At 39.2% G+C, this 14,768-nt stretch overlaps 1 protein-coding gene and 1 pseudogene across 1 annotated transcript; one reads left to right on the top strand and one right to left on the bottom strand.

Moving 5' to 3' along the window:
- Positions 1–14,768, bottom strand: part of LOC137084558 (zinc finger protein 721-like) — a 72,458-nt pseudogene that overhangs the window by 34,171 nt on the left and 23,519 nt on the right.
- On the top strand, positions 7,993–14,261 carry LOC137084835 (uncharacterized). The gene is made up of 2 exons (XM_067451318.1): positions 7,993–14,045; positions 14,139–14,261. Exon 1 carries the CDS (start codon positions 8,103–8,105, stop codon positions 12,027–12,029), a length of 3,927 nt encoding a protein of 1,308 aa, XP_067307419.1. The 5' UTR covers positions 7,993–8,102; the 3' UTR covers positions 12,030–14,045; positions 14,139–14,261.

The raw sequence follows: 14,768 nt of genomic DNA, 5'->3' as shown, positions 1-14,768 counted from the left end.
ATCTAATTAAAATGTTACATGTTACATTTTCCAGCACGTTTAGTACTTTCCTGTACAGAACATATGCGCGTGCTCGGTAAACAAATGAACGAATCGCTCTCTGAGAAAACTCGTTGTTCAAAAGATTCGGATTAAAGATTCATACAAAATGAATGAATCGTTCGTAAACAGCATCACTACAGCAGGACGCGGTATGTCATGTAAGTTCTTTACTGCACTCGCACAATTTGCAATGTGAAAGCAAACAAAACTAACCCAACATGTAAAAATGAATCAAAACATGAGCTTCAGTTCAGACCCCGGTGCGGACTTTAAGGTGTGGAAATGCCCTGAGTCGCAAATGCTTGTAAGAAGGTTGTACTCACTGTGTCCCTGTGTGACCGAGCTCATATGGGCATCAAGTTGAGACGTATTGAATCAAGGGAGAGCTGGTTCCGACTAGTGGCTTGTCTTTTTTGTGATGTACGCTGTAGCATTGTCATTATCTGAGTGATGTAGCCTCAAAATATTTGTATATTCACTTTCCCAGAAGTATAATTATTTGTTCATCGCCACGGTCACCGCGTGCGCGTCCATGATGTACGTATTCTCGTGGATTAAAAGTAACGTAGGCAAAGTACACAGCGATCGCAAGCTTGAGGTGTGCCAGTAATACATTCATTATTTAAGATCGTTTTCTATTTCTTAAGACAGAAACTGTTGTAGTTTAATGTTGCAAGTCTCTGCAGTGTGCATTCTTTGATGAACGAGTGCTGCTTTTGCAGTTGACTCTGTTGTCGTGGTTCCAAAAACGCAACGTTATTAACATGCCTTTAGGACATTGATTATTGAAGTTGTTCATCGATTAGAATTGTTAGAAGACAAAATGCCAATTGTGTTTCGTAGGGAAAAGCAGAAATCTTTTACCATGAATGCTGATGAAGCGGTATGAATTGAGTTTATAAATAGCTTAAAATTTTGTTAGGAAAATACTTGTTTCTTGAGCATTTGGAGTTAGCCTAGCAGCGTGAGTGTGCAGGCGGGGCGACCTGCCTGAAGCCATCCATGCCAAAATAAAAATGGTCAACGAGAGGAGGTAAATCTGTAGTATAAGTACACCTCCTATCGTTGATCAGATTGATTAGCTTACCATGCTCCACCTGTGTTTAATTAGGTTTAATTATCTGACGTGCTCCCCTAGTTAATTAGGTTTGATTAGCTGACGGCTCCGTTGTTTAATTATCTGTTAGTGCTCCTCCCGAAATTAGTTAATAAAACTTCACTAAAAATGTTGCTATATTACTTAAATTAATATTGCAGAATATAAATCATTTTTATTGAGGTTGTTTTCGTATTTTCTACAGGTGTTTACATTTTTTTTTTACTTACAAATATAATAGTTTATTATATATATTTTATATAGTTTTAGAAACCATATAGCCATATAATGATCTTGTATTAAATGAAACTGGCCTACAGTTAAACTATAGTCTATAAAACAGCTTTAAGTCTGGATCCCATGAATTAAGAACAAAGCTCCTCTTCCTCTTTAAAAGTTTTATTAACTTTTTTAATACAATTTAATGAAATTGAATAGCCTCATGAAAGATAGATATCAGTGTCTTACTTAAATGATGTGTTAACTCTTGAAAAATATGATTGTTCAACCCAAAAATGTGATCATTTACTCACCCTAATGTCATTCCAAACCTAAATGAATTTATTTCTGTGGAGCATAAAATGAAATAATCTGTATTAAATTTATCTGCATTTGCAGCAAATTCGATTATATCTATCATTATTTGTCCTTATCCTAGTTTTATTTATATACTCCAATTTAAGGCCCCAACCCCAGCAAAAACATTCACAGGGAACTCATGGGCCGGATGTGCTGGGTATGCCAGAGCCGAATTTTAGCTCCGGTTCAGCTCTCCAGTATGAACTCGCACATGTGATTTCAGAGATCCAGACAGTGTGAAACTCTTGTCACAGTATGAGCACTTGTAAGGTTTTTCTCCAGTATGAGATCTTTGGTGCTGTTTCAGATGGCCAACTATAGTAAAGCTCTTCCCACAGACATAACACACATGAGGCTTCTCATCTGAATGAACTGTCAGGTGTAGTTTTAGATGTGATGAGGAAATAAAAGCTTTACCACACTGATCACAGGTAAATGGTTTTACTCCAGAGTGACGGATCAGATAATACTTGAGAACAGATAAATATTTGTAACTCTTTCCACATTGAGTGCATGTATACGGTTTCTCTCAAGTGTGAACTATCATGTGTGTGTTAAGGTGTCCTTTTTGTGTGAAACTCTTCCCACATTGAGGGCATGTATACGGTTTCTCTCAAGTGTGAACTATCATGTGTGTGTTAAGGTGTCCTTTTTGTGTGAAACTCTTCCCACATTGAGTACATGTATACGGTTTCTCTCCAGTGTGAACTATCATGTGTGTGTTAAAGTTTACTTTTTGTGTGAAACTCTTCCCACATTGAGGGCATGTATACGGTTTCTCTCCAGTGTGAATTCTTATGTGTTTGCTAAGGTTTCCTTTATGTGTGAAACTCTTCCCACATTGAGGGCATGTATACGGTTTCTCTCCAGTGTGAATTCTCATGTGTGTGTTAAAGTCTCCTTTATGTGTGAAACTCTTCCCACATTGAGGGCATGTATACGGTTTCTCTCCAGTGTGAATTATCATGTGTGTGTTAAGGTAGCCATTACGTGTGAAACTCTTCCCACATTGAGGGCATGTATACGGTTTCTCTCCAGTGTGAATTATCATGTGTGTGTTAAGGTAGCCATTACGTGTGAAACTCTTCCCACATTGAGTACATGTATACAGTTTCTCTCCAGTGTGAATTATCATGTGTTTGCTAAGGTTTCCTTTATGTGTGAAACTCTTCCCACATTGAGGGCATGTATACGGTTTCTCTCCAGTGTGAATTATCATGTGTGTGTTAAGGTCTCCTTTTTGTGTGAAACTCTTTCCACACTGAGGGCATGTAAACGGTTTCTCTCCAGTGTGAATTCTCATGTGTGTTTTAAGGTGTCCTTTATGTGTGAAACTCTTTCCACACTGAGTGCAGGTGTTCAGCTTTTTGGCTTTTGTTCTTTGAGTTTTAAAGGTTTGATGTTCCTCCTCCACTTCATTCAGTTCTTGTCTTTCCAGTTTCACTTTCACCTGGTCTAAAATACACATTAAGTTAGAATCAGTTTAAGTGAACCCTGATTTAATAGCAGAAAGAAAATCAGATACCAGATCTTTCATGAGGCAAATGTTTGTTCTGTCGTTCACTTGTTAATATAGCTAAAATATGCTTTACAACTGCTATATATAGGGTTATGATAATTTAGATACATTTCTTTATCATTGATCATCCATATAGATATACTTAAGAATCAAGAATGGACACCAACCTGTTTGTTCCTCAGTATCTTCATGTTTTATTCTGGATGGTTCTGGATCACTCATGTCTTCAATCTCCTCTTTAATAAACTCCATCTTTAACAGTCACACAGAGTTCAGCTGCTACACCTGGAGTTTGTCCTTCTCTTGTAGGATGATGTGAATATTCCCAGTATTTATTGGTGAATTGTTGTGGGCGGGTCTTCACTGCAGGTGTGAACTGTGATCACTGCGTTCTGATTCAATCTGCATTTAAAAAGAACAGGCCATAATGTTTAACTGAGCTGCTGAAGAGCCAAAAGTTCCCTGTTTTCACCTCATTCATTATGGTGATGTCTGAGATCTGCTGTAAATTGGCACATTAGGCACATTTTATTGGTGTCAAGTGGCTGAAACAAACTACCCCAGCAAGCAATAACCGTCATTTCACCGTCTAGATTAACTATAGACCTGATATAGTCCGGCTATGAGTAGACCACTTTTAGCCAAAATAACCTTGAATTTGGTTACATGTATTTTTTGTCCAAATAACTTGGGAGATGTATGATATTCCATCATGTAAGCAAAGTCAACAGTGACTACAATGTGTCTGGTTTCATTTCTTTAACGTGATATATTCATGGCTATGCCTAGCCACGGTTTAGCTCCTATACAGACCGGCTATTTGTAGCCCATTTTTAGTCAAAAGACTAAACTGATTAATTGTAGTTTTTGGCAATGTAGCAAATTATATGGTTGCTATTACATCATGTTCGCAATGTCAATAATATCTGCAAGATGTGTCATTTCATGTCACGGTCTATCTGTAGCCACGATTTAGCTCTGAATTGGACGGGCTATGTGTAGTCTGCTTTTAGCCCAACCTTTTGTAAACATTTGAATTAGTTTTAGCTTTGCTTTCCCGCATAACATTCACTTAAAATGCAAGACAGTCAAAGAAAATCGTAAACTATTGTCTCGTTTTAAAATAAAATTAAAAAAATCAATTACAACTCTCAACCGCTAGGTGGCAACTGTAGCCTGTGCTACTGGCAACGGCAGATATCGCGAAAAACATTTCTGTCGGAGTGAATTGTTTTTACACAACAGGAGGAGAACGGAGAACAGCAACGGGCAACAGCAAATGTTAAAGGACATTATTTGGCCTTGTAAGTATCTGTGTTTTCGTTTTGACATGTGTTCATTATACATTATTTGTTATCGTGTATGAACGGTGAGATTTTAGCTAAGTAATATTGTCAAAGCCATGTGGTTAGCTTATATGCTACTTGTAGTATCTGTAGGCACCTTCAAAGGGATAAACATGAAACATGCAAACTATTATAATTTGTTATGATAGCCACAAATATCCTTTTACTCTTTGGATCATTATATGAAAATATGAGTCTTTGACTTGGCAAGGCAAATGTGTATTGCATATTTCACCAAGCCAAAAGTGCTTTACATAAAACATAAAAGCAACATTGGGGAATCTAAAAAGACAATATAAGAAGACATTGTTCTATAAAAAAACAAACAAAAATAAAAACATGATAACAGCAGAGTAAAAGTTACAGTGCAGTGTAAGAAATGTATCATTATTTATTTCCAGTTAATAAAAGGCAGTGGCAAACAGTAAACCTTGATTTAAAAGAATTAAGAGTTGCCGGAGGACTGCAGGTTTTCTTTGAGTTTGTTCCAGATATATTATGTATAAAAACTGAATTCTGCTTCTCCATCTTTAGTTTTGACTCGGGGGACAGAAAGCAGACCTGTCCCAGACACCCTGAGAGGATGGCTCATAATGCAGCAGAAGATCAGACATTTACTTTGGCCTTAAACCATTCAATGCTTTCCCAATCATCTATCTAATTGTTCTAATGCAACATAATGGCTAAAACATCTTTTAAACCCAAAAATCAAGTTGCTGTCGCTTCTTGTTTTTTCTTTTCATCTGTTGAACACAAAAGAAGATATTTTGAAGAACCTGGGTAATCAAAAGCTTTATGGGCCGCATTGACTTCCATTGTATTCACTTTCCTACTATGAAAGTCAGTGGCTACCATCAAATGTTTGGCTACCAACATTCTTCAAAATATATATTTTTGTGTGTTCAACAGAAGAAAGAAACCCATACAGGTTTGGAACAACTTGAGGGTGAGTAAATGATGACTCTTTAAACATGTCACAGACATGTATCTTAACCTTTTATTGCCCAGCTTTAGTGTGCATCCAAGCAAAAGAGAATGACTTCATCACAATTACTTTAAATACAGTAAAACATTATGATGTCAAAAATGCTTTTCTTGTGCAATGTTTTGTTTCTTATTTGGCAGGTGCCATGATGATGCGTTTTATAAACCAACAAAAGGGTTAACTTTTTATTTTGTTATTCTTTATATATATATATATATATATATATATATATATATATATATATATATATATATATATATATATATATAATTTTAATATTACGTTGTAAATATTCCATATTTCTTATCCTAATTTTATGTTTAATTGTATTTTTAACATTTTATTTGGTCATTTTTATCTTTTGATCTTTTTGTATTATCTTAAGTTATCTATGTTGTTAATGTTCTTTTTCTAAATAAACCCTTTATATTTAATGTGTTTGGATGGATTTTTATTTTTTAGAACCTGTTATATTTGAGTGAAAAGAATCCTTTAGCCATTTTGTTGTCTATTAAATGTATATATTAGTCATTCGTTAGCCATCTATTTGATGACTAGTCTATCCTTGGGCTATGGTTAGACGTCTATTAGATTTTCACTGACAGCCCAAGTTTAGCCTTGATTTAGCCTAGACGTCTGGGCTGTGTTTAGACGGCTAGTAGACGTCTTTTAGACGGAAAATTGCTTGCTGGGACAGGATCATCACCTTTGTAATTTCCCTTCAGTTATATTTCACTTGATTTCGCTCTTTCACTTCCATTGGGTCTGAAGTAAACATTAAGTAGTGAGAATCAGTCCAAGGAGGATAAATGAAGATTCAAGTAAACCCAGATATAATAAAAAACAGAAAGTGAGATCATGTGTCTGTCTATCAAATATCAGATTTATTATAACTGCCATACATATTTTTGTTATTTAACATTTTTTGTTATTTTCGTTTAATCTTTTCATGAATATTGAGTGTTAATGTCAATAAGGAACTAAGGTTCATTTGTGTTGCACACGGACATTTTTAAAAGGTGCAACAGGAAATGTTTACATTTCGGTGAAGGCAGCGTTTTTCTCCATGTGCAGAGAGTAGCTTGTGTTTACAATAGTTGCTCATGTTTGCTCAAAGAAGTGAAGATGTTTTTCATTTTTGTGTTTTGAACCGGGTATTTTCAAGTCAACTCATTCCCTCTTGGTTATATGCAGCCAGCGAGGTATGTGTATTACGTTTGTATTTCCTGAGTTTATTTGTATTTACCGCTTTATAGTGTATGTCAACATGTTTCTTTTATATTGTCATACTGTAGTTTGACGGTGGATTAAATTGACGGTGAATGTGATGACGGAGAAAGGATGACATGCAATAAATCCATCAGTAACCAGAACCACGGTGTCGTTTATTTCCTGGAGGGAGTGATAGTCAAACTCGGACCTGCGTCAACGTTCCCGAAGCTGCTCGTGCCCGGCCCAGACCAACTGCGTCACACTCGGCAAGGCGGGATGTAACGTTACACAGATAAGCCCATGTTTACGTTAAGGACCTGCAGTTCATCAGTGTTTCATTAAGACGTCCAAAAGTCAGACACTTAAGCTTGTGTTCTGAAAGGTGACAATAAGTTTAAACACTACAAGGGACTGTGTGTAACCTTAATAATAACTGTGATTTATCTTGTATAAGGGGAATTTATTGACATTGTCTATTGAAGAAAGTTAATTATTTAAAAGGAGTAAATAATTTGTGCACATTTAAGCAAGCTAATATTTTTCAGTTTTTTGAATTTATTCTTTTCTAAGGATGTTCACTTAATATTACCAAGTCTTTAGAGTGTTGCTTTAATTGAAAGTTGCTTAATTGAACATTGACATAATTTGATAACCAGAAAAGAAAAGAAAAGAAAAAGGAGATTTCGCTGATAATACACAACTAATTTAAGTGTGTACAGGCATTTCCCAGATAATGTAAGATGTCTCAAACAAGTGAAAGGGAAGAAGTGTTAGGGAAGTCTAGCAATGTACAACCAGCAGTACAGCCTGCAGAGCCTCGTAGAAGTGAAAGAGATCGAACATTAACAGAGAAAGGAAGGGAATTTCAGAAGGAAAAGGTGAAAGGATTATTACTTCGCTTTGGCAGTATTTATGAACGCTGGAAAGTTTTGACTAAGGTGGCTAAAAAATCTGTAATCAAACAAGATCCCAGTGATATCCTCCAAGAACACATTAAAGGTATTCAAAGAGAAGAAACTGAGCTGAATAGTGTTTATGATGAATACCGAAAGATTGACAGCCCAGCTCATGACATGAGACGCAAGTTGGACAGATGTGTATCCGTCACCAGAAATGTTATACAGAATGCACAGTCTCAAATTCAAGGAAATGAGGAGGAAATTATTTGGCCTGATGCTTCATCTGTATTTGCGTCTTTAAACCTCCAGTGTTTCATTTCAGAGCAGTAATGCTAAGGCTAATTCCATTCACTCTGCTGTATCCTCATCCAGAAGACAAGAAGCTGCTGCTGAGTATGCACATACACAGGCTGTATTGAAGATTATGAGTGAGCAAGATAGCCAACAAGCCGAACTGCAGAGACTCGAAGCTGAGGATAAGTTGATAGTTGCAGACCAAGAAGCAGCTGCATCGACTCGCCGTCTTCAAAGAGAAAAGGAAGAAATTGAACGCAAGATAGAAAGAGAGAGACAAGAGGCTGCACTGTTAAAGAGGCAACATGAAGAGAATGCTGCAAGGAAAAGGTCAGTTGAAATTTTGAAAAGAGAACTTGAGCGTTTGGAAGAGCTAAAGAGGCTAAATGCAGCTAAAGCAAAGCTGCAAGTGTACAATGCAAATGAGTTCTATCCAACCCAAGATTTTGTACCACAAAATTCTGAGGCTGAGTTGCCGACAGATATGCAGATAATCTATCAAGCAGGTCTTGCTGATAAGCATCCACCACCGCTTAGAGATGTGACTCCAAAAAGTGAACCTCAAAATGACATACGAGAGCTGGTGAAGGTCTTAGCTGAAGCTATGACAGCAAACAGGCTACCCATTCCAGAGCCTTCAATATTTAGTGGAGATCCACTCAAGTTTAATCACTGGAAATCCTCCTTTCAGACACTTATAGAGAAAAAGAATATTCCAACCGCAGAGAAAGTCTTCTTCCTTCAAAGGTATGTCGGAGGAGCTGCTAGAGAAGCCCTAGAAGGTCATTTTCTGGCTGGTTCAGAAGATTCATACAATGCAGCATGGGACCTGCTCAATGAAAGATATGGCCAACCCTTTGTAATTGCCAAGGCTTTCCGAGACAAACTTCATTCATGGCCAAAAATAGCTTCAAGAGAGAGTGCTGAGTTGAGAAAATTTGTGGACCTTTTACGCAGTTGTGAGAGTGCTATGGCTAACAATGACAGTCTTCACATTCTTAATGATGGAATTGAGAATCAAAAACTTACTGCCAAGTTACCTGACTGGTTAAGCTCTGGATGGAACCGACAGGCCACACAATATCAACTTCAACACGGAAAGTTCCCAAGCTTCAGTTATTTTGTGACGTTCCTTTCAATGGAAGCTAGCATCGCTTGCAACCCCATTACATCCTTCCATGCGTTACGGCAAAGTGAATCTGATAAAGCAAGGATCAGAACCCAGAACATTATGGCCTCCAAGAACCAAACTGTAGGTGCCAAAATCTTCACAACAAACACCACTGAAAGGAAAAAGGTCACATGTGTGTTTTGTCAAAAATCAGGACACAGCTTGAACAAGTGCTATAAATTAAGAGAGAAGCCAGTTACTGACCGCGTAAAATTTATGCAAAGTGAAAAACTGTGCTTCGGCTGTTTGAGCCCTGGCCACCAGTCCAAGAGCTGCAGTAACCGGATGGTCTGTGATTTATGCTCAAGGAGGCACCCGACCTGCCTGCACGAAGAACGTTCAAAAAGGGACCAAGAACTAAAGAAAGAACAATCTAAGGAAAGAACTCAACCACCAGACGTCACAAAGGAAACAACCTCTAACAGAGTTGTACAAGACACTAATAGTACACAGACGTCAGCAATAGTGCCTGTCTATGTGTCAACGCCAAGTGATCCAGGCAAGGAAGTTCTCGTCTATGCTCTGTTAGATTCACAGAGTGACTCTTCATTCATTCTTAATGAGGTGGCAGATGTTCTTGATACAAACACTGAACAAGTTAAGTTAAAACTATCTACAATGTCATCAAAGGGGACAATCGTTCACTGTAAAAGACTTAATAGCCTACAAATAAGGGGCCTGTTTTCCTCCAAGAAGTTAACAGTGCCAACAGTTTACACTCGTGACTTCATTCCTGCTAATCGCACACACATCCCAGTGCCTGAGACAGCAAAGGCATGGCCTCATTTGGAGCATCTTGCTGACCACATCGCACCTCAAAAGGAATGTGAAATTGGTCTGTTGATTGGGTACAATTGCCCACAAGCTCTAATGCCTCGAGAAGTCGTTTGTGGAGAAGAAAGCCAGCCATTTGCTCAGAAGACCGACTTAGGATGGAGCATAGTGAGTTATGGTGACCCCGGTGAACACTACGGTGATGCAATTGGAGTAAGTCACCGCATCATCGTAAAACAAGTCATGCCAGAAGTTAATGCAATGGTCAAGCTTAAAGGAGAAGTCCACTATGTTTGCAATACCCAGATCAGTGAGATGGTCACTCCAGTTGACATAATTAAGATGCTGGAATCTGATTTCAGTGAGCAAGCTGGAGACGAGACCACCTTCTCTCAAGAAGATCTTCACTTCTTGGCTAAACTAAAAGACGGTATCAGACAGAAGCAAGACGGTCATTTTGAAATGCCCTTGCCTTTCAAACAAGACAGACCTAATCTACCAAATAATAAATCATGTGCTGTTCGACGTCTAATGTCATTAGAACGAAGGCTCAGGAGAGATCAGCAATACTGCACTGACTATTTGGGGTTTATGAAAGACATTATTGCTCGTGGCGACGCAGAAAAGGTCCCTGGAGAAGAGCTTCACAATCAACCAGTCTGGTATATTCCCCACCATGGCGTATACCACCCCCAAAAGCCTGGGAAGATACGAGTGGTCTTTGACTGCTCAGCAAGGTTTCAAGAAACGTCACTGAATGACCAACTTCTTACTGGTCCAGAGCTCACAAACACCTTGGTGGGAGTCCTTTGTAGGTTTCGCAAAGGCCCAATTGCCATCATGTGTGACGTGGAAAAAATGTTCCACCAGTTCCATGTAAAGCCTGAGCACCAAGACTACCTAAGGTTCTTATGGTGGGAGAACGGTGATCTTGAGTCTCCACCCTCAATTTTTCGGATGAAGGTCCACCTATTTGGGGCAGCCTCCTCACCTGGATGTGCCAATTTTGGACTTAAGCATCTAGCCGCTCAGGGTCAGGATAGATTTAACCCAAGTACGGTTAAGTTCATCCAAAGGAATTTTTATGTTGACGATGGATTGGTGTGTGCAACATCTGACGCTGAAGCAATCCAACTGATTAAAGAAGCGAGAGAACTTTGCAGCACAGGCAAGCTTAGACTACACAAGTTCATCTCCAACAGCAAGGAGGTTATGAAATCAATACCGATGGACGAGTGTGCTGAAAGTGTCAAAGACATTGACATGGCTTTGGGGGAGCCACTTATGGAACGAGCTCTTGGCGTTCAATGGTGTGTATCCTCTGATGACTTCCAGTTCAGAGTGACCGTCAAGGAACACCCAAATACCAGAAGAGGAGTACTTTCTACAGTGGCTTCGATCTATGATCCATTGGGTTTCGTAGCGCCTTTTATTCTCCGTGGAAAGCAGATCCTACAGCAACTATGTCGAGACAAAGTAACTTGGGATGAGCCGCTCCCACAAGAGCTAAGAGCACAGTGGGAAATTTGGCTTCAAGATCTTCGAAACTTATCGGATGTAAGGATCAGAAGGTGCTATATCCCAGATAACTTCAAGGATGTCAAGCAGTACGAACTTCATCACTTCGCAGATGCAAGTGTCATCGGTTATGGGGAATGTACTTACCTCAGAGCAGTCGACGTCAAGGGAGATGTTCACTGCACATTAGTCATGGGAAAGGCACGGGTTGCTCCTACCAAGGTAACCACAGTGCCACGGCTTGAGTTGTCGGCTGCAGTGATAGCGGCAAGAATAAGTGTTATGCTCAGAAATGAACTTGAAATAGAAGGTCTTCAAGAACATTTTTGGACTGACTCAAAGGTTGTCCTCGGCTATATAAACAATGATGCCAGAAGGTTTCATGTTTTTGTGGCGAACAGAATCCAAAGAATCAAGTCCACTACGGATCCTGCACAATGGCATTTTGTAAGGTCTGAAGATAATCCTGCGGATCATGCATCGAGAGGTCTTTCCGCAGAGCAGCTTGTTGCTTCAAATTGGTTCACTGGCCCAGATTTTTTTATGGGAAAGAGAGCTACCCAGAGGAGATGTTATGGTGGGAGAAGTCTATGATGATGATCCGGAACTAAGAAAGGGCCTGGTGCTATGCACCAAGGTGAGGGAGAAGAGGACATTGTTAGACCGCCTAACCAAGTTCTCAGACTGGAAAAGAGCTGTCAAGGCTATTGCTCTTCTAAAGCGTCATGCTAAGCAGATCAAGGGCACCAAAGATAAAGTAAGTGGAGCAACAAGTATTGAGGAAAGGCAAGAAGCAGAGCTGTTTATAATCAAATTGGTTCAGAGGGAAGCATTCAGCAGTGAAATCAGAGGTATAAAGCAAGGCAAAGAAGTAAAACCCAAAGACAAACTACACAAACTGAGTCCGTTTGTAGATGAGCATGGTGTGCTTAGGGTTGGAGGACGTTTGACAAGATCTGTTCTTCATCCTCATGTCAAGCATCCGGCCATTGTACCAAATAAGAGTCATGTATCGTCGCTGCTTATTAAGCACTACCATGAAAGGGTGCATCATCAAGGAAGAGGAATAACAGCCAATGAATTGCGATCCAATGGAGTGTGGGTCATAGGATGCAGCAGTGCAGTTTCCTCACATATTTACAAGTGCACAACATGCAGAAGGTACCGAAGGAACACACAAGATCCTAAAATGGCTGATTTGCCAGAAGAAAGAATGGAAATGACACCTCCTTTCACATATTGTGGCATAGACTGCTTTGGACCGTTCTATGTGAAGGAAGCAAGAAAGGAACTGAAGAAATATGGTCTTATTTTCACCTGTATGTGCTCTAGAGCCATACATATTGAAATGCTTGATGACCTCACTACGGATGCTTTTATCAACGCATTGCGTGGATTCATCGCAATACGTGGACATGTAAGACAGTTGAGATGTGATCAAGGCACTAACTTTGTGGGTGCAAGAGGAGAGTTCATGAATGCAATGAAAAATATGGATCATGAACAGTTAAAGGAATACGGATGTGAGTTCATAATGAATTTCCCATCATCGAGCCACATGGGAGGCATATGGGAGAGGCAAATAAGGACGATCAGAAGTATTTTAACTGCAATGCTTGACCAGTCTGCTAAACGACTCGACAGTACTTCGCTCAGAACCTTTCTGTATGAAGTGATGGCTATTATAAATAGTAGACCTCTGACAGTAGAGCATTTAAATGACCCAACAAGCCTTGAACCTCTCACGCCCAATCACATTCTTATGATGAAGTCTAAGATAATATCCCCACCTCCAGGGGAGTTTGTGAGTCAGGATCTATACTTGCGCAAGAGATGGCGCCAGGTGCAGTTTTTGGCAAACGAATTTTGGACAAGATGGAAGAAGGAGTATCTCCTTAATCTTCAGCAAAGACAAATATGGCAGAAAGAGAAGAGAAATACGAAGGTTAATGATATTGTCATCCTGCAGGAGGACAGTTCTCCACGTAACCAATGGAGATTGGCAAGAGTGACAGGGGTGTATCCGAGCTCTGATGGAAAGGTTCGAAAGGTGAAACTGTTAATTAGTGACTCGACCTTAGACAGCCAGGGCAGACGCATATCTAAGCCAGTCTACCTTGATAGGCCTGTACAAAAGACAGTTGTACTGCTTGAAGCAGAGTAAAGGTTATGGTTGCCATTTGATTAATACAGTATTTGGTTACTGTAAGGTTTAAGGGCATACTGTATGGTTGAGATTAAGCTGTGAAAAGGTTTAAGTTGTGAGGTGAAATGACAAATAGTCATTTGGTGGGAGTATAACTGCCATACATATTTTTGTTATTTAACATTTTTTGTTATTTTCGTTTAATCTTTTCATGAATATTGAGTGTTAATGTCAATAAGGAACTAAGGTTCATTTGTGTTGCACACGGACATTTTTAAAAGGTGCAACAGGAAATGTTTACATTTCGGTGAAGGCAGCGTTTTTCTCCATGTGCAGAGAGTAGCTTGTGTTTACAATAGTTGCTCATGTTTGCTCAAAGAAGTGAAGATGTTTTTCATTTTTGTGTTTTGAACCGGGTATTTTCAAGTCAACTCATTCCCTCTTGGTTATATGCAGCCAGCGAGGTATGTGTATTACGTTTGTATTTCCTGAGTTTATTTGTATTTACCGCTTTATAGTGTATGTCAACATGTTTCTTTTATATTGTCATACTGTAGTTTGACGGTGGATTAAATTGACGGTGAATGTGATGACGGAGAAAGGATGACATGCAATAAATCCATCAGTAACCAGAACCACGGTGTCGTTTATTTCCTGGAGGGAGTGATATTTATAATGAACCCAACTTAAGTTCTGTAATTTTAGTCAAAATGTCAATGAGCACTGCAGTACAACATTAGAATCTAAGTGTATGTCACATATCTCTGGACAGAATAACAGGGTTCATAGACAATTGGAAAAGTTTTTGGGGCAGACCTGACCTGTTGAAGATAGACGGCATTCATCTGGTGCTGCTCTGACGGGCTGGTGCTGCTCTTCTCTCTAGTAATTTGGCACATAGTCTTAGAGCTAAACCTTGACTCACTGGGGCCCAGGTCAGGAAGCAGACAAACTGGCTAAAGCAACCGTCTGCTAGCTGTCTCACGTCACCAGAGTCAGCTAAATCCCAGCACATAGAGACTCTTTCACCTAGATATTAATCACATAGAGACTGTGTCTGTTCCCCGAATTAGTAAATACAAAAAAACATCAAAACCATTGAACAGTAAAAATTTAACAAATAAACAACAGATATAAGTAAGGGATAATGTACACCCAGACGGTTGTTATCGCAGAATAAACCCCGA

Source organism: Pseudorasbora parva, chromosome 8 (assembly GCF_024679245.1).
Source record: "Pseudorasbora parva isolate DD20220531a chromosome 8, ASM2467924v1, whole genome shotgun sequence".
Taxonomy (NCBI): Eukaryota; Metazoa; Chordata; class Actinopteri; order Cypriniformes; family Gobionidae; genus Pseudorasbora; species Pseudorasbora parva.
Note: the sequence above shows the minus strand (reverse complement) of the source record. Positions and strands in the feature narration are given on the sequence as shown.